At 36.8% G+C, this 20478-nt stretch overlaps 1 protein-coding gene across 8 annotated transcripts in view; it reads left to right on the top strand.

Annotated features, from left to right (window-relative positions):
* The window catches only part of DMD (dystrophin), a 2402664-nt gene that overhangs the window by 838705 nt on the left and 1543481 nt on the right, over positions 1-20478 (top strand). For all 8 annotated transcript variants that reach the window (XM_025277237.3, XM_045164452.1, XM_045164449.1 and 5 more), the window contains 2 exons: positions 3831-4010; positions 16802-16977. In XM_025277237.3, coding sequence (XP_025133022.3) covers positions 3831-4010; positions 16802-16977 — 356 coding nt within the window. The remainder of the gene's footprint in view (positions 1-3830; positions 4011-16801; positions 16978-20478) is intronic.

Genomic DNA, 20478 nt, shown 5'->3' with positions numbered 1-20478 from the left:
TGAAGCAAATTCTGAGAAAAGGATGAACTAATTGAAGGAGACACCAGAGCCGTCTGCAGTTCAGAGCTATCAATGCAGGTGGCATGCCAAAATGAGCTACATAAAGTGTCCTTTGCAGGGGGTGGGTGTATATTGATTTCTCTCTGTCAATGATACTTCAGTTCATGAGCAATTGGTGCATCTGTTTCATGCTCATTTATTTGCCATATGCAATGTTAGTTGTTCTTAAATAAATTTGCATTTATTTTGGAAAGATAGGTCTCACAGTTAGTTTATGTTCATTGCATTTGCTGATGCCAATGAGAGAGGATGGTAAAACGTCCATAAAATAATTCTCTACTTTCTTTCTTCTTAGTCTGTTTTTACAAATTAAATCAGGGTCTAGCACTGGGGAGATGGAAATGGATTTCCCAAAACCTCAGATCAGTCACTCAGTCATGTCCGACTCTTTGCGACCCCATGTATCGCAGCACGCCAGGCCTCCCTGTCCATCACCAACTCCCGGAGTTCACTGAGACTCAAGTCCATCGAGTCAGTGATGCCATCCAGCCATCTCATCCTCTGTCGTCCCCTTCTCCTCCTGCCCCCATTCCCTCCCAGCATCAGAGTCTTTTCCAATGAGTCAACTCGTCGCATGAGGTGGCCAAAGTACTGGAGTTTCAGATTTAGCATCATTCCTTCCAAAGAAATCCCAGGGCTGATCTCCTTCAGAATGGACTGGTTGGATCTTCTTGCAGACCAAGGGACTCTCAAGAGTCTTCTCCAACACCACAGTTCAAAAGCATCAATTCTTCAGTGCTCAGCCTTCTTCACAGTCCAACTCTCACATCCATACATGACCACAGGAAAAACCATAGCCTTGACTAGACGAACCTTTGTTGACAAAGTAATATCTCTGCTTTTGAATATGCTATCTAGGTTGGTCATAACTTTCCTTCCAAGGAGTAAGTGTCTTTTAATTTCATGGCTGCAGTCACCATCTGAAGTGATTTTGGAGCCCAGAAAAATAAAGTCTGACACTGTTTCCACTGTTTCCCCATCTATTTCCCATGAAATGATGGGACCGGATGCCATGATCTTCGTTTTCTGAATGTTGAACTTTAAGCCAACTTTTTCACTCTCCACTTTCACTTTCATCAAGAGGCTTTTTAGTTCCTCTTCACTTTCTGCCATAAGGGTGGTGTCATCTGCATATCTGAGGTTATTGATATTTCTCCCGGCAATCTTGATTCCAGCTTGTGTTTCTTCCAGTCCAGCGTTTTTCATGATGTACTCTGCATATAAGTTAAATAAACAGGGTGACAATATACAGCCTTGACGTACTCCTTTTCCTATTTGGAACCAGTCTGTTGTTCCATGTCCAGTTCTTACTGATGTTTCTTGACCTGCATACAAATTTCTCAAGAGGCAGATAAGGTGGTCTGATATTCCCATGTCTTTCAGAATTTTCCACAGTTTATTGTGATCCACACAGTCAAAGGCTTTGGCATAGTCAATAAAGCAGAAGTAGATGTTTTTCTGGAACTCTCTTGCTTTTTCCATGATCCAGCAGATGTTGGCAATTTGATCTCTGGTTCCTCTGCCTTTTCTAAAACCAGCTTGAACATCTGGAAGTTCACGGTTCACGTATTGCTGAAGCCTGGCTTGGAGAATTTTGAGCATTACTTTACTAGCATGTGAGATGAGTGCAATTGTGCAGTAGTTTGAGCATTCTTTGGCATTGCCTTTCTTGGGGATTGGAATGAAAGCTGACCTTTCCCAGTCCTGTGGCCACTGCTGAGTTTTCCAAATTTGCTGGCATAGTGAGTGCAGCACTTTCACAGCATCATCTTTCAGGATTTGGAATAGCTCAACTGGAATTCCATCACCTCCACTAGCTTTGTTCGTAGTGATGCTTCCTAAGGCCCACTTGACTTCACATTCCAGGATGTCTGCCTCTAGGTGAGTGATCACATCATTGTGATTATCTGGGTCGTGAAGATCTTTTTTGTACAGTTCTTCTGTGTATTCTTGCCATCTCTTCTTAATATCTTCTGCTTCTGTTAGGTCCATACCATTTCTGTCCTTTATCGAGCCCATCTTTGCATGAAATGTTACTTTGGTATCTCTGATTTTCTTGAAGAGATCCCTAGTCTTTCCCATTCTGTTGTTTTCCTCTATTTCTTTGCATTGATCGCTGAAGAAGGCTTTCTTATCTCTTCTTGCTATTCTTTGGAACTCTGCATTCAGATGTTTATATCTTTCCTTTTCTCCTTTGCTTTTCACTTCTCTCTCTTTTTCTCCTTTGCTTTTCACTTCTCTTCTTTTCACAGCTATTTGTAAGGCCTCCTCAGACAGCCATTTTGCTTTTTTGCATTTCTTTTCCATGGGGATGGTCTTGATCCCTGTCTCCTGTACAATGTCACAAACCTCATTCCATACCTCATCAGGCACTCTGTGTATCAGATCTAGTCCCTTAAATCTATTTCTCACTTCCACTCTATAATCATAAGGGATTTGATTTAGGTCATACCTGAATGGTCTAGTGGTTTTCCCTACTTTCTTCAATTTCAGTCTGAATTTGGCAATAAGGAGTTCATGGTCTGAGCCACAGTCAGCTCCTGGTCTTGTTTTTGCTGACTGTATAAAGCTTCTCCATCTTTGGCTGCAAAGAATATAATCAATCTGATTTTGGTGTTGACCATCTGGTGATGTCCATGTATAGATACTTCTCTTGTGTTGTTGGAAGAGGGTGTTTGTTATGACCAGTGCATTTTCTTGGCAAAACTCTATTAGTCTTTGCCCTGCTTCATTCTGTATTCCAAGGCCTAATTTGCCTGTTACTCCAGGTGTTTCTTGACTTCCTACTTTTGCATTCCATTCCTGTCCAAAGCCTAGGGTGACCTTAATGGATAAAATGAAAGAATAAACTGTCCTGATCTACTAATTTCACACAAGCCACTTTGTTTATTCATTTTCTATCAACCAAAGAGCATGTGTAAACTTCCATAGCTCCTAGGAACTTTGGAAATATGAATGATATAAAAAATACTTCATAAAACACATAAGCATTTAGTAAACAAGCATAGTGATTCCAAAGGATGTGTGCCATACTCAATTACTTTATTCTATTACTTAATGGGCTTTAAAATTAGCTTTAGAAGATAATTACTCAAATAGCTGAATGTTAATTGAATAACAGATGCTAAAAAAAAGTAAAAGTCAGTAAACTGCATAGCAAGGTTTTTGTATCTGAATAATGAAAAGTATGTACAAATCATAGAAATAAAAAAAATATTGCAAATTTATTCAAAGAATCGCAGCATTTCAGGTTGGAAAGGCCCCTTAGCTATGCTCATTTTCTCAATTCACCATGTTCTTCTCAGTACTCCTGGCATGTGGTATTTCATTTGAATTCTATCAGAAATTAAGAGGAAATTCACTAACATCCAAGAGCCCTACCTTTCACTTTAGAACACCTCCAAATATTAAAAAGTAATTTCCATATGTTGATCTCTGTTTTTCCTTTTGAACCAACACTACTTTTTTCCCCTGACAGTTCTTCAAGAATGTTCAGGTAGCTCATAAATGCCTCTGACTCCTTATTTATTCTAAAATAAATAAAAGTGTTTATTCTGCATCTGACTTTCATTTCTCTCTAAGCTTCTTGGGAACATTATTTGGATTATAATTTTCTACTTATATTTTTATGAACTCTTGTTCTTTTGCAGGCAGAGTTATAATCTTTTCATGTCTATACAAATGTGAAAATGCATGCAAAAGCAGATTGAACTACAGTGTTGTGTAAAATGTAACCAAGGCTTAGTCTGTGTTCTTCCTTGTTTTAACAGGTTTTAAAAACTGATCTAGAAAAGAAAAAGCAAACCATGGACAAACTCTGCTCACTCAATCAAGATCTCCTTTCAACCCTGAAAAATACATTGGTTGCCCAAAAGATGGAAGCATGGTTGGACAACTTTGCCCAGCGCTGGGATAATTTAGTCCAAAAACTTGAAAAGAGTTCAACACAGGTTAGTGATAATCAGTTCAGTTCAGTTCAGTTGCTCAGTCATGTCTGACTCTTTGCGACCCCATGAATCATAGCATGCCAGGCCTCGCTGTCCATCACCAATTCCCAGAGTTCACTCAAACTCATGTCCATTGAGTCAGTGATGCCATCCAGCCATCTCATCTGTAATCCCCTTCTCTTCCTGCCCCCAATCCCTCCCAGCATCAGGGTCTTTTCCAATGAGTCAGCTCTTCGCATGAGGTGGCCAAAGTATTGGAGTTTCAGCTTTAGCATCAGTCCTTCAAATGAACACCCAGGACTGATCTCCTTTAGGATGGACTGATTGGACCTCCTTGCAGTCCAGGGGACTCTGAAGAGTCTTTTCCAACACCACAGTTCAAAAGCATCAATTCTTCAGTGCTCGGCTTTCTTCACAGTCCAACTCTCACATCAATACATGAACACTGGAAAAACCATAGCCTTGACTAGACAGACCTTTGTTGGCAAAGTAATATCTCTGCTTTTGAATATGCTATCTAGGTTGGTCATAACTTTCCTTCCAAGGAGTAAGCATATTTTAATTTCATGGCTGCAATCACCATCTGCAGTGATTTTGGAGCCCCAAAAAATAAAGTCTGACACTGTTTCCACTGTTTACCCATCTATTTCCCATGTGTTATGGGACCAGACGCCATGATCTTAGTTTTCTGAATGTTGAGCTTTCAGCCAACTTTTTCACTCTCCTCTTTCACTTTCACCTAGAGGCTTTTTTTTATACTCCATTAAAAAAATATATTACCACAACTTTTACAATTCTTAACAAAAAGCCACATGACACTACAAGTATAACATAGATTTTTTCCTAATATACAGCCTATATGTGTTAGTGTAACTAAGTTGCATGATTTTAGGAGTCAACAGTCTATGGCAGAAAATCCACTGATTATAACCTCACTTGCACTAATTGAAAGATATCTTTGGTGAAATCAAATATCATTTGTGATAATCATTCAGTTCAGTTCAGTTCAGTCGCTCAGTCGTGTCCGACTCTTTGCAACCCCATGAATCACAGCACGCCAGGCCTCCCTGTCCATCACCAACTCCCAGAGTTCACTCAAATTCACATCCATCGAGTAGGTGATGCCATCCAGCCATCTCATCCTCTGTCGTCCCCTTCTCCTCCTGCCCCCAATCCCTCCCAGCATCAGAGTCTTTTCCAATGAGTCAACTCTTCTCATGAGGTGGCCAAAGTACTGGAGTTTCAGTTTTAGCATCATTCCTTCCAAAGAACACCCAGGGCTGATCTCCTTTAGAATGGACTGGTTGGATCCCTTCATTAACCTACAATAAATTATACTTGAGATTTTTGATATCTGCAATGAGAGAGTGATACTGTAACCCTACAAATGATGTCACTGGATTAGTCCTTGCTAAGTATTTAATTAAATAATAAAACATGGTTCTATTGGTCGCCTTTGACACTGGAGAATGTGGGAGAGGTGGAGGAGTGAGTGCTGGTGGGCTGAACTAATTATTGCTTTATAGGGTGGTGATGGTTCAGTCACTATGTTGTGTCCACCTCTTCTGTAGCCCACCAGGCTCTTCTGTCCATGGGATTTCCCAGGCAAGAATACTGGAGTGAGTTGCCATTCCCTTCTCCAGCCTTAGAGGATAATCCTTTCCAATCCAATGGGAATGAGGATGAGTGACTTAGACAGTCAGACAAAATGCTAGGAAACTGTGTCATCACAGTCTAACTCCAAATCATAGATCCCTGAAATAATGAAGGCCATTAATTGACCTCTGCATTTTACACATGAGAAAATTAATTTTAGGGAGGAAAAGTGAACTGTCCAAAGAAAGTCAATGACAAGAGCAGGACTGGGGTCCACGATCTTTGATTTCACCAAAGATATCTTTCAATTAGTGCAAGTGAGGTTATAATCAGTGGATTCTCTACCATAGACTGTTGACTCCTAAAAATCATGCAACTTAGTTATACTAATACATATAGGCTGTATATTAGGAAAACATCTATGTTATACTTATAGTGTCATGTGGTTTTTTGTTAAGAGTTGTGAAAGTTTTGGTAATATATTTTTTTAATGGAGTATTTTTTAAACTTGAAACTCTTATTATCTGATATGGTTAGATGGTGGAATTATGGGCAGTCATTCAGAAATTAACATTATGTTCAATAGTGTTTGATACAATCTGCCATTTTGTTTTGTGTTATAGAGGCTAACTTTTACTAATTGGTCCCAGTTCATAGCTCAATGCACTGTGCACATACCCTTGTTGAGACCATATTCAATAGCTTTAGGCTTATATCTACTCTTGTGAGACAGTGCAGGGAATTTTGTTTTTTGAGACTTGGCATCAGATTAGTGGCATTTAGGAAATGTTTGTTGAAAGATGAAAAAATGAAATTTGAAACCTTGCTTCCAAAATATATAATTTAAATGATCAGCCAACATACATAATTTTAAATCACAGTTCCATCTTTTAAAATCAAATTCATATTTAAAATTTAAAACTTGAAGAAATATCAATTGCAGTCATTTCTCATAAAGTCATTGGGCAATAATAAAAATTTCATTGACTATATTTGGGGCTGTTAGTGGATATACTGGAGAAGGCAATGGCACCCCACTCCAGTACTCTTGCCTGGAAATCCCATGGACGGAGGAGCCTGGTAGGCTGCAGTCCATGGGGTCGCAAAGAGTCGGACGTGACTGAGCGACTTCACTTTCACTTTTCACTTTCATGCATTGGAGAAGGAAATGGCAACCCACTCCAGTGTTCTTGCCTGGAGAATCCCAGGGACGGGGGAGCCTGGTGGGCTGCCGTCTATGGGGTCGCACAGAGTCGGACACGACTGAAGTGACTTAGCAGCAGCAGCAGTGGATATACTAGTGATTTTACCACCAGATCATGATTCTTCTTATTATATGTAATCTGGCCTTGGCTACTTTGCCTGACCATTGACATTTATGTAACAAATATGTCATACATTAGAAAGTGTTAACTTGTTAAACCATCAGTGATATCATTCCAATATATGCCCATCAGCTCCATAGGTTATTGGTGCTGTAAAATGATCAGTTACCATATTAAGAAAGACTGGCATTATTTGAAAAAGAAAGATATTTTGAAATGTGTCTCTTTAAAGGGATATATTCATGGAAGTGTAACTGTTAACAACAGGTTGCACTCTGGTTCATTTGCGCTATTGGCAGTGGTTTTCCAAACTTGAGTCTGCCTTATAGTTACCTGGGAAACTGATTCAAATGCGTGGTCCTAGATAACGTGCTCAGAAAATCTCATTCATTAGGCTTATAATCTACATGCAGCCTTTGATAAAGTCTGCCAAACATATTTTTTGAAAACATTGAATTGGTAAGACAATGACATATGTACCAGTCCCTACATTCTGGTGTTCCTCAGTACTGCCTGAAATGGGAAGAAGAGAGACCTTTCTGGCAGTGTAATATTTAAATATACTCATTCCTTAGAAGGATACTTGTGTATCTCATCAAAATCTTACTGGTTTGATTATTTAAATTGGTTAATTAAAAAAAAAACCTTAGAAGCCTTATTTTTTAATGGCTTAAAAGTTATGAGACTTTGACCTTGGGCAACTTACTTAACCTCCTATTTTTGAATTTTTCAAAATCTATGATAAAATAGTATTAGCTTTGATTTGTTTAATTCTCTATATATTGACTTCCAACATATAATATAAATCTGCTCCACTTGCTCCCTGGGATTTGATGAGAATAAAATGAAGCCATAGACATGAAAGCATTTTGAGGGAAAAAATAAAAATTCTCTTGATATGCAAGGCATACTGTTTAGTGAGTCTGGATGGCTTGTTATAGTTCACTGTGATTTTTTTTTTTTTAAAGATGTTTTTATGTAGACCATTTTGGAAGTCTGTACTGAATGTGACAATATTGCTTCTGTTGTCCACGTTCTACTTTTTTGTTCATGAGGCATGTGGGATCTTAGCACTCCAACCAGGGAGCAAACCCTCACCCCTGCACTGGAAGGCGAAGTCCTAACCACTGTACTACCATGAAAATCCCAAGTCTACTATGATTTTTTTTTAACATTTTTAAAAAATGTTTAAAACAGTTTTACACTCCTATACCAGACCAGAAGCAAATAAACAACATTATATTAGCAATTTGCTTCCTCAGTCACTAAACTTGAACCTTTCTTAAGCTCATGTCTCAGTTTTCACTCTTCAGTTTTTCCCCAAAATGCACCATCATAGACCCAATCCAAATCATTGCTAGGGGCATGGGACTCTTAACAAGATAAAATGGAAGCTACCCAGGGAAATAGGAATTAAAAGGAGACAGAGTAAGACAAGAAATAGTATGTCATAACTAAAAACAAAAATTGATTTTTCTTACTCATCAAATTGACTTTGATCAAAATGGCATAAGAATTCCAAGAACGTTGAGAGTATGGTTTTGACTTTAAAGAACAGAGCTCACTTGTATGCATACATTCCAGCATGTTTATCGGGGGAAAATAGTCCCATTAATGACACAGTATGCTCAGTCTTTTAAAAATTCTTTTAAATGATTGGTGTAAAGAATGAGCACAGTTCTGGTAATAGTTAAAATCCAGTAGGATATAGGCATTGTGACTGAGAAGACAAGGCATCTGTTTATGCTCATATAAAGAGCATCGTGTGCCTGAAATTTTGACTGCTATTCAGGTCAAGGCTTTGAGGGATTTTGACCTTATGAAACAGTAAGTAGCGTGGCAAGAGATCAAAACATGAAAAAAAAAAAAAAAAGCAACTATGAGGGCTGCTCTCTTGCATTTCAGAATCAGCTTTGGCTTGAATAACACCTGAATACAAGTTAAAGATGCTGAAGTTGATAAGAAGGCAGCCTAAGAAAATAGAAATACTTTTTGTTTCCAAAAGTTAAAAAGAATAATAACCCTTGCCATGTGGTTCCTTAAAATGAGAAAAGAGAACAAATGAAATATACCCTGGATTGACTTATTTGAATACTTAAATGACCTTATGCGTCCTCTATATCTTTTGTAAATGTGCTTGCTCGTTGACATTTACTCAGCTGCTTTTTTTTTTTTCCTAAATATCGTGCCCCTGATGAACATATTTATATTTTGATTGTTACTAGGGAATAAGACAGTCAGAAATTCATTATAGTTAATATTTTAAACTTAAATATAATTTCAATGATTTGAAATATTATTTTCCCCTATCGAACTGAAATCATAGTATACTATGGAAAGAGGATATTATTCATTTGCTTTATAATTTATTATGGTAACTAATGTTAGACTTGGCAGCAGGTATTTAGATGTAAGAATGTATCTATCTAGATAAGTCCAAAAGTCTGTAGTCTTGTGATTTTTTTTAATAGAGAAAATTATCTTCTTTGCCAGAAGTAGGCAGCATTCTATGACTTATATAAGTTCATAGATGTTATTCCCATTTCATCAATATTTTGCTATATTTCTAATGAGCATTTTTGCGATGTTCTGAACTATAAGCACAAAAATCTTAAAAATAAAATTAATGTACTCAGAATTCTCCTCCTCTTGAGCATGAGCATTCATATTATGCTGTGTAAGTCCATTTCTGTCCTCACGCATGCCCAAATAGAGAAAGTGATTATTATGTATGAATATGTCTGTTCTACATTATTTATGTCCTGTAGAGAGTTTTCAAACTCCTGCCAGACATGTGAGTAATGTAAAACATGGTTGAAGATAATAAGCTAGTATTTTTTATAATACCAGAAATGCAAATAGATGCAAAAGCATTAAGATGAAAATTTCTGTATTTGGCTTTCTTTTCTGAGTTCATGCTCATTTTTTAGAGATCCCTGGTTTTACACTCTATAAAATATTTTACATGCACATTCTGACTATACGTGTTCTCAAAGCATTATTTTGTAGACCTCTTGATACATAAAATGTAGTTACAATTGGTTTGCCTCTCATCCTTTTGCCAATGATTTTAATTAAAAATACTCTAAGGCCTTTCAAGTGACAACCCTTTTCAGTGGTTCCTGAAAGCTCTCCAAGTCTAATCAGTCTGCTGCCAATTAAAAAACAATTTTAATGGCTTTATAAAACCTAGAATTAAAGTAAAATTTCCTCACTTCTTTTAGGTTTTTTATCATACTTAATTCATGGTCTAACCATCTTGAATTTTAGAGCATCTTTTGGTTAATTGCTTAGGTTAAAGGTTTGATTAGAAAATTTCCAAGTTACAACTCAAATAACTTTGGGAAATAGCTGTATTCTTTTGCTCCCTTCAGCTAAAGTAGAGGTTTGACAATGGGCCTTATGTATTTCAGTGCAATTGGTTTTATGTTGTAAAATCATTTATCTACTACAACATAAAATGTTGTAGGCACTGCAAGTTTAAGAGACTAGAGCTGAATTAACTGTTGGAACTGCTCATTTCTTACTTATAAAATGAAAAAATTGGCCTACGAAGATCTCTGTAATGCCCTTCCAGTTTTAAATGTTTATGATGCATTTCTCTTTGCTTGAAATTTTATATAAAACTCTGGAGTAATTAGCAAAGAGATTCCAAGTATCTCTACTATATAAATCTCAGGAGTCAGCTGGAAGATGATAATAAAAATAAAATTTTCTTTCTATTCAAAGAAGGCTGAATTCTAAATAGTTACATTTCACTCATCATGAATATGTAATTAAAATACCATGAAGATAAAATACTCAGCCTCTATATGATAAATCCGTTGTCCGCTGACAATAAATAACACATCAAGAAATATACAAGGTTTTTTTTTTTTTTTTTTCTGTATGCTTAATAATCTGCATCCCTAGTTAAAGAAGGTGTCCCATTGCTTTATGTCAGATGGTGTATAGAAGAAGGTCAGGTGGATCAGAAAAAGTAAATCCCATTGCTTGTTGAATTTTTGCAAAATGTAGTTAATTCACACAGTTGCTTAAGTTCTGTTTTTAATATGTATCATGAAGCCAACAGATATCTCTTCTTTCTAGCAATTTGTATGAAAGAGAATTTGAAGTGAGGGACAAAATATGTAAAACTAAATGGCACCCCACTCCGGTACTCTTGCCTGGAGAGTCCTATGGACGGAGGAGTCTGGTGGGCTGTAGTCCATGGGGTCGCTAAGAGTCAGACTCCATTGAGTGACTTCACTTTTACTTTTTACCTTCATGCATTGGAGAAGGAAATGGCAACCCACTCCAGTGTTCTTGCCTAGAGAATCCCACGGATGGGGGGAGCCTGGTGGGCTGCTGTCTACGGGGTCACACAGAGTTGGACACGACTGAAGTGACTTAGCAGCAGCAAACAGAGTTTTACAGAATAAACCTTCTTAATTATTAGATAATATTTTCTTAAATGGGAGAACAACTTCTTTTATGATATCTCTTCAGTATTAACTCTCATCGAACCCATGATTCTAATATCAGTATCTTTTTAAGAAGCTATACTGCCTTAATATCAGTATCAAAGTAGGACAGTAGCTGTTAACTATAATTTAGTTACCAAGACGCACTCATGAACTTGAGCACTCCTTCGTGCTACACCTAGCTGTGGCAATTCCTCTGCACTTGTTCATGAGATAGAGCATTTTATAGTCTTTTGATTAATAACCCAGATTCCTTTGTGAGCACCTAACCTTTTGCCCCAGTTTCCTCATAAAGTTCAACCTATAAATCCTTTCTGTGCTTAGAACTAGAATCCTTACATCATCATCAGGTAGGTGTGTCTTGTGCTACCATGCCTGTAGAGATCATTTTAAGCCTGGCTACCAATTATCAGCTAAAGCTGTTGCTATGATTATGCAATATGTTTTACACTGTAGAACTGCTGTCTCCCCATACCCATTAAAGGTCAGTCATCACTCTAAAGTTGGGTTCATATAAACAACACAACCAAAAACTTCAGTCCACGCTTGTCAACCTGCTTGTACCTTTTTTAAAAAATCAGATTTTTTTCATTTGATTGGTTTTGCACAGATTTTATTATTATTATAGTTTATCAGGAACTAAAGGGATTTAAGATTGTCATATGCCATTGTGTATACCTTCTGTCTTCTTCTGATTTTGTATATATGTGTGTGTGTACACAAACAACATACCCAATTACACCCCTTAAAGTCACCATTCAGACATTTGAACAGGTGTGGCAGCAAGTGATCACAGCTACTAAGAGTTAGATTAAGGAACAATCGGACTAGGGTTTATAGCTCAGCTGTGCCGCTCACAAGTTGAATCTGCCTGAAATTTTTACTTCTAATCTATGAAATGGAAATAAGCTTAGTACTTGTTATTAGGGCCATTGTGAGGTAATGACAGCTACCACTTATTAAGCCTTTACTGCTTAAGTAAGTAAACACCTAGCTTAATGCCTGAAACATGCAGAGAGCTCTGTAACTGGTAGCTTTTATTACCAGTATTTTAATACTAATAAAAATGATAATAAATGAGATAACTGATTTTTTATACATTGAATCTCTTTTAGTAAGTTTTTGAAAAATGTTTAAATAGTATCTCACAATGCCAGTAGAAGTCTCTAACCTCGAAGAACTTACAAAGTCAAGACTATTTAAATAATTAAATGGACAATTAAAAGGTGCAATTAAGAATACAAGCCAAACTGAAAGAATGATAACAGCACAAAGCTAATTTAAAATGTAAGAACAGGTGGTAAGTAAAACTAGTTCCCCATCAGAAGCTGGCCATAGTGATGGAAAATAAATATTTCCTTTCATTACATGCTCTTTTATATTCTTGAAATATGCTTGAATGTACATATAGTTCCTTTTCACAATGTGCATTTTTAAACAAATGGAAGAGAAAATGTAAAGAAAGATTTTCATTGTTTGAAAATAGTATGGATTTTCCAGACCTACTCAAATTATACAACCTTATTGCAAGAAGATATACACCCTAGAACGATCAAGATACTGGGCATGTGCTCTTCTAATTTTTCTCACGATGGGAAAAATGTAAAATTTGGAAATGAACATATATCTCTTCATGAGTAAAAGTCAGTATAGAAAAATTCCTGAATTTTCTCTGAACTTTTTAGTGGTTATTACTAATGTGTATCCAGAAAGTACTTACTGGGTTCAAACATTACATAGTTGAATTCTTGCGACCAGGATGGGCTAAGTATTTGGCGAGGTTCAGTGCAGAATGAATATACAGGGGTTCTTTCCAAAAATTGTTAAGAATTTCACGAGGGTGGCAGCAGAGCATGAAACCAAGTATGAAATCCTTTTGAGTGAGGGGACCTGGGTGACTACATGAGTGTACACCCATGACACAGGTCTTGTTTGCAATACTCTTGTGAGAAATAAATTCCTATTCATATTTTACATATGAAGAAGAAAAAAACTCAAAGCTCTGAAAGTATAACCAGCCTGCCTCAAATGTTACAGGATGTGAACTGTGAATCTGGTGTTTGAAAATTATGGAGCCTGACTTAGGGACCTCCACTTTTAATCACTGTAAAAGGAACTAGCTTCCAAACCTAAAGACAAATAATTCTAAACTAATTCTTTCCCATTTTTAGTAGCTAGTTAACTGATAGATCAAGGGGATAGTATTTAAAAACAAATGTATTTTGTTTTCATGAAGATTTGCTTGCAATTATTTTGCATACCTGTATTTTTCATATGGAACTCACCTTAGTTCATAGTTATTGGTGTGGTTGTCACCTTCACTGCCATACTGTGAGATATCTAAAAATAGAGATTCCATTGTATTCATTTCTGGATGTCCTGTATATACTTATATATCTGATATGATACTGATATAAAAATTGTGATTCAGCTGCTGAATAACTTCTGAAATTTTAGATTGCTTTAATGGAATATTATGTCCAAAGCCACAAAATCTATGTTTTGGAGCACCAGTCAGATTAAATCTAGTTCTAGCAAGTGTCTGGTATTATAGAGCTTGTAAATAAGATTTATCAGCGTCATGGTTTTCAAGCCTCAGACCTTTAAGATTGTCAGGTAGAAACAATATTCACCTTACTCTGTGTTGGTTCAGGGTTCAAGACAAATTTTATTTTATTATTGTATTGTTATTCATTTACTTTTTAGGCTGCACCCAACCAGGGATTGAACTGGCGCCTCCTGTAGTAGAAGCACAGAGTGCTAACCACTGGACCTCCAGGGAATTCCCAAAGAAAACTTTAAATTAATGAAGTCAAAATAATGCAGGCTTACACTAGGTATAAAATATTTTTGCCGATGGGAAAATTTGCTGCCTTACTCAGGAAGGAGTTGTCTGCTTCTGGAAGTAGTGAATCCTGTAGTAAAGAGGAGGTTATACTCAGTGACCTCCATAATCCCTTCCTGCCTATATTTTTAATGATTCTAACAGATAATTAAGTGTTCACAGTCAATAGCTAAAGCCATGGGGAAATTCAGTACATAACAAATTGTTATTCTGGTGTAGGTTTTGAAAGTAATTATTAGTCTGTTATATATCATGAATTTTATCCTATATTTGTAGGGTCAGTGCACAGATGTTTTATTTCATCATCACTAAAGAAATAAATGATGCAGTAGTTTCAAATGCAGTACAGTGATAATTATAATATAGAACAATTACACATGTCTGCTATTATTTGATGAAAAATTATTGTTTTTTCTTATAAGCTTTGCTGTGTTCTTAAATGTCTTTTCATGGTATATGATGTTGCTGTTATTCTTTACCCTCCATGGGCACTTCAATGAATTTCATAATAAGTATCAATGAGATGATATTATAACATTTTAGAAACTAATTTCACAGCCAAATACTCAACACACATATTTCATAACATTGGATATAACTACAAAAAAAAAGTTTTGTATTTTTGGAATCTCTGCACTTTGGTGTCTAAACATATAAATGTAGAAATTTCCCATCAGAACAATATTTTCTTCAAGCCATCATTGTATATCAAAACAATTTGCCCATAGTTAAAAAATATTACTTTGAAAAAATTAAATCCTCTTGAAATCCAACTTAAAAACTCTGTGTTCAGGACTTCCCTGGTGGTCCAGAGGTTAGGACTCTGTGGTTTCACTGCAGGGGGCAGGGTTCAATCACTAGTCCAGGAGCTGAGATCCTTTGAGTCACATGGCTCAGTCAGAAAACTTCCCCAAACCATGCCCCCTCCCTCCCCCCAAAAATTCTGTATTCTTTTTGGTCAAAGGTAAAATTAATTTGATCATGCAATTGTCATTACGTGTTGAGTTCAGTTAGGCTTGAGGTTCTATTTCAAGCATTTAAAAAAACCCATGCTACTCTCTGCTTTCATTTTGACATAACTTGTCAGTGGACTATATAATTATCATTTGAATCTCAGTGATTGATTCTAAATAATGTATCTATGGAGATCTTAGAGAAGATAAAATCTGTGCTTGACACATGTAGAAACATGATATCTCTTAATGTCTTTTTTTTTTTTTTTAACTATTTAGACTATCAAGATGGTAGTCCCTAAGGCCTTGGCATTTGTAAATATATGGCTTGCACAAAGGGTAGCACTTTTAAAATGCATTTGTCAAAAGCATTTTTGCATAAGATATCATGAAAAAAAGATTTCATTACCACATGCCAATTCCTATGTGGAAGCTAAAATAAGATTATGAGGCTTTCCTGACTGCCTCCCATTGAGGGAATTGGTCATCATGTGTAAGGCAGGGAGGTTCCTCCAAACCTTTTCCTTATCTCTTGACAAATTCAGGAAGATCAGTCAAACTAATCTTGGCCCCAACCAAATGCTTGGCTGTGTGCATGTCAAGTACCTGTGAGTGGAGCCATAGCAGACCTGTTTGGTCTTCTTGGATATAGATCTTCAGAAAAATTTTGATTACTAGAAGTATAATGATTAATATCACAAGAGATAACTTTTTAGTCCTCATAATGGGACTGTAAGGCAGAATTGGTGGTTAAGGCAGGAGAGTGTCTCACTGTTTGTGATTTATCAGTCTGGTAATGACTGTGTACTGAAGGGATGACCTCTCATTATAGGTCACAAAACATATTATTCCAAAGAGTTTTGACCTATATCTTAAAAAAAAGAAAACAACAACTTTTTAAGGTCTGAACACAAAGTATGATTCTAAACTGAGAAGACTCGAATGCTAATTTTGGATACTCAAATGTTTTAACTTAATCACTAATTTAAATCAAGAGTAGTATGCTTTTTAGCATTTGAAGAACATTCAGCTTAAATGTATTTCTAGACTGATCACCACTTGATATTAACCATTTATTATAATTTAAAAAGATCGCTTGCTTGATTAAAAAGTCATTTGTCACACAGTTCAAAGAATTTTGTCTCAAAATTTACAGACTATAAATAATCATATATATGAAAACCAAAGATGCATTCAATGAACTGTTCAATAAACATGTAGAGTGAGCCAGGAGTGAAATTGGTGCTGGAATACTTTAGCAAAATTTATGTTAACATCGTGAACACTTTAAACAGCGTGTCTAATTAAATGTCAGAATGACACCCTAAATTTTCCTCCTTTGCCCCCTGTATTTCCCATAGCTGGACCAATACATTGAAGAGGCACTAAGTTTACTCCTGGTTTTGAGATTACTTGCCTTTGTGATTTCAGTCAACATAACTTAAGTCAGATAAAACAATTTGATTTGGGTTCAATATGGTGCTATTTTGATCTGAAGGTCAATTTACCAACAAGCAGGAACAGTTTCTCATTATTTTCTTTCCCCACTCCGAGCAGTCTTTACCGAAGTCTTTCAAGCAATGTGTGACCTCTGTTTCAATACTTCTTGCAGATTTCACAGGCTGTCACCACCACTCAGCCATCACTAACACAGACAACTGTAATGGAAACGGTAACTATGGTGACCACGAGGGAGCAAATCCTGGTGAAGCATGCCCAAGAGGAACTCCCTCCACCACCTCCACAAAAGAAGAGGCAGATTATTGTGGATTCTGAAATTAAGAAAAGGTGAGAAGCTCTTGCTCATGGCTTTATCCTCAAGCAAGGGTAATTGTTAAGAAGGAAAACTCATTTACAGCAATTTTGATGGCAGTGTTTTTACTTAGTTTTTTCAGAAGCCTCTGGTGTCTATAATGTCAGTTAAGCTAGTGGGGAAAATTATGAAGTAAGTTGTAAAATTTCTTCAAGCAATCCCTGGCCCACCAGAAACTGAATGCTTAATGGAAATGTGAGTTTTTTTCTGGATTCAAAGAGGAAACTGCAAGTGATGAACTGCCATGGATACAATTTATCCTGAAAGTTTCCTTTTTTTCTAATCAAGAGCCTGCTTATTCAGTGCTACTTTTGCATTAAATGCCTTTTCCCTGTAATGGAAAGGACATTTTCATGAGGAAGAAGTACACCTACAATAGACGCGATCCATTCTGTTAGTTTACGAGAACATAATGTCTCAATCTGCGGGTCCTAAATCAGGAGTAATTACAGAACAGATTTCCTGTTCTTTGATATTTATAAAGTCTTATCTTGAAGGTGTTAGAATTCTTAACTGATCTTTTTGTGGATATTCTCAACTAGACATTGTAGATAAGTAAGGTATTATGTAAATTGGTAGATATATTAAAATGGGAATAAAATGTCATAAATGCAAAAGCTAGGATGAAAATCAGAAAAATGGTACAATTTCCTTTTCATGCCAATTATTATAATTCTAAGATTAAGAAAGAACATTAAAATCTGCCTTACATTTCTAAGCAGCATATGTTGGGGAATGCATGGAACACTTGACATTAGAATTTGTGTATACAAGGGTAGGGAAACATGAGAATAACATGTACGTAAAAATAGTGTTAGATGTTTTAGGCAAAGGAAGAAACACCTGGAGAAGTTTTAAGGTACATCATTTGGGACTTTCTTTCTTTTTTTTTTTTCCATTTGGGACTTTCAATGTTGTGGTTTAGTCGCTAAATTGTGTCCGACTCTTTTGTGACCTCATGGACTGTAGCCCGCCAGGCTGCTGTGTCCACGATATTTCTGAGGCAAGAATTCTGGAGTGGGTTGCCATTTTCCTTCTCCAGGGTCACCAACCCAGGAATCAAACCCCTGTCTCCTGCATTGGCAGGCAGATTTATTACCAATGAGCCACCAGGTAAGCCCTGGAATTTTCAATCAGTTCAGTTCAGTTCAGTCACTCAGTCATGTCCAACTCTTTGCAACCCCATGAATCGCAGCACTCCAGGCCTCCCTGTCCATCACCAACTTCCGGACTTCACTCAGACTCACGTCCATCGAGTCGGTGATGCCATCCAGCCATCTCATCCTTGTCGTCCCCTTTTCCTCCTGCCCCCAGTCCCTCACAGCATCAGAGTCTTTTCCAATGAGTCAACTCTTCGCATGAGGTGGCCAAAGTACTAGAGTTTCAGCTTTAGCATCATTCCTTCCAAAGAAATCCCAGGGCTGATCTCCTTCAGAATGAACTGGTTGGATCTCCTTGCAGTCCAAGGGACTCTCAAGAGTCTTCTCCAACACCACAGTTCAAAAGCATCAATTCTTCCATGCTCAGCTTTCTTCACAGTCCAACTGTCGCATCCATACTTCCCTGTTAATCTGTGACTTATAACCTACTTTCATAATTACACAGTACACTGAAGGGCTTTTCTCCCTGGTTGGAGCTGCTTGGCTGAGTGAATTCTCTTGTCCAGAGCTCCACTGCTGGTTTTTGTATGGCCCATGAGCTAAGAACTGTTTTTACATTTTTAAATGATTGAAAATAACCAAAAGTATTTCATGACGTGTGAAAATTTTCGGAAATTCAAAGGTCAGTGTCCACAAGTAAGGTTTTATCGAAGCAACATCGGACTCATCCTCCTATGTATCATCCTTGGTTGCTTTCACATCACAAAGGCAGGGTTGGGTAGTTGTCACAGAGAGTATATGACCTACAAATCCCCAAATATTTACAATCTGCCCCTTTATAGGAACATTTTACTCAGCCTTGTTCCTATCAGATGGTTCTCAGATCTTTGAATATTGGCATTCTATGTGGGATGACAACTTCCAAGAATTCTGCTCATGATAATGGTTGAAATTTTAACATTCATTGATGGAGAAAGAGTATGACAGCAAAAATAAATCAGTAAAGCTCTTAATGAATTTGCCTTTTATTAATCTTAATAGCATGGCTATTAATTTGATGCCTTGTTCAATATATGTCTACAGACAATTCCTGGTAGGCACATGGATTTATGGATCCTTTGCAACAACCTAACAGCTTTCCAACAAATATCCAAGCAGAGCAATATGGAAACCGAGTTAACTTACCCTCCTAATGTGTTCCTGACCCTCCTAATACGGATATTAACAGAGCAGGTTGATTCCTATTTATCTCTATCTTCAAAAGCATCTTCTTGGTTCCTGTATTTGGTTAGGAAAAATGTGTTCTGAGCACTTTTTTGTTTTCAAGAGAGCGTGACTAAGTGGTGAAATGTTTTGTCTCCTAAATTCTGTTTGTATCATATGCTCTCAGCCATTTTTTTTTAAGTTCTTTGAACAACGTGTTCAATTAGGAACCTAAAGGATATATTATTTAAATAAAAACTGATACTTATTGAGGATTTTATTATGTACTCAGCACTAGATTAAATGCTTTATTTGCATAGCTCATTTATTCTTCCCACTGACCCTACCAAATAGCTATACCCACCAAATAGTTATGGCTATTATTACTATTACACACAGCTTCAGAGTGCCTGAGCCAGGGTTTCAGCTGAAGGAACCTGACTACAGAACCTGGACTGTGCAGTGAAAAGCTTCTTTGGTAGATAAATGACCAAGGTGATCTTAGGTCTCTGTTTTCCTGAATCATCACAAATTATAACTTTTGTCCCAGCATAATTATCTAAAGCACCAACTTTCACTCTCAGATGTGTCCTGCTTTGGACAGTAGGGTAACAGATACACTCTGTGTAAGAGTCAAGATTGACCCTTTTAGACTGAACAAAGAGAGTGAATGAGCAGACATTTAGGTGCAATTAAATTCAGTAAGTGGTAATTGTCTATAGGATGGGAATTGGTTGAAATATTGTAAGAGTTCCAGAGGTGTCATGCAAACATGAATGAAAACATCATGGTGGCTAGCGTTTCTCTCTTTTCCCAGGTGAGAACTACTAGTGTTTAACTGCCAAGAGTATAGTGTTGACAACCTATTGAATGCTGATTAAAAAAAAAAAAGATCTCTTTTTTCAGCTTCTCTGACACACTACTATTCTACCCTTACTATTCTTTACCTGACTTGTTTTCTTCCTTTTCTTCCTTTTACCTAATTCTTATGGTAGTATCTCATAAATTCAAATCTTTTTGCCCTTCTGACTTCTTTATCTGAATTACTCCCTCTCGATGATTCAAGTCTGACTCTCAGTGAATGACTCCCAAATTTCATAGCTTCATATCTGACTCTTTCCCTCAGATTTTACTTTCTATCTTTAAATCTATGATCTGGGTGCTTCTACTACT

The sequence above is a fragment of the Bubalus bubalis genome, chromosome X (assembly GCF_019923935.1).
Source record: "Bubalus bubalis isolate 160015118507 breed Murrah chromosome X, NDDB_SH_1, whole genome shotgun sequence".
NCBI lineage: Eukaryota > Metazoa > Chordata > Mammalia > Artiodactyla > Bovidae > Bubalus > Bubalus bubalis.
Note: the sequence above shows the minus strand (reverse complement) of the source record. Positions and strands in the feature narration are given on the sequence as shown.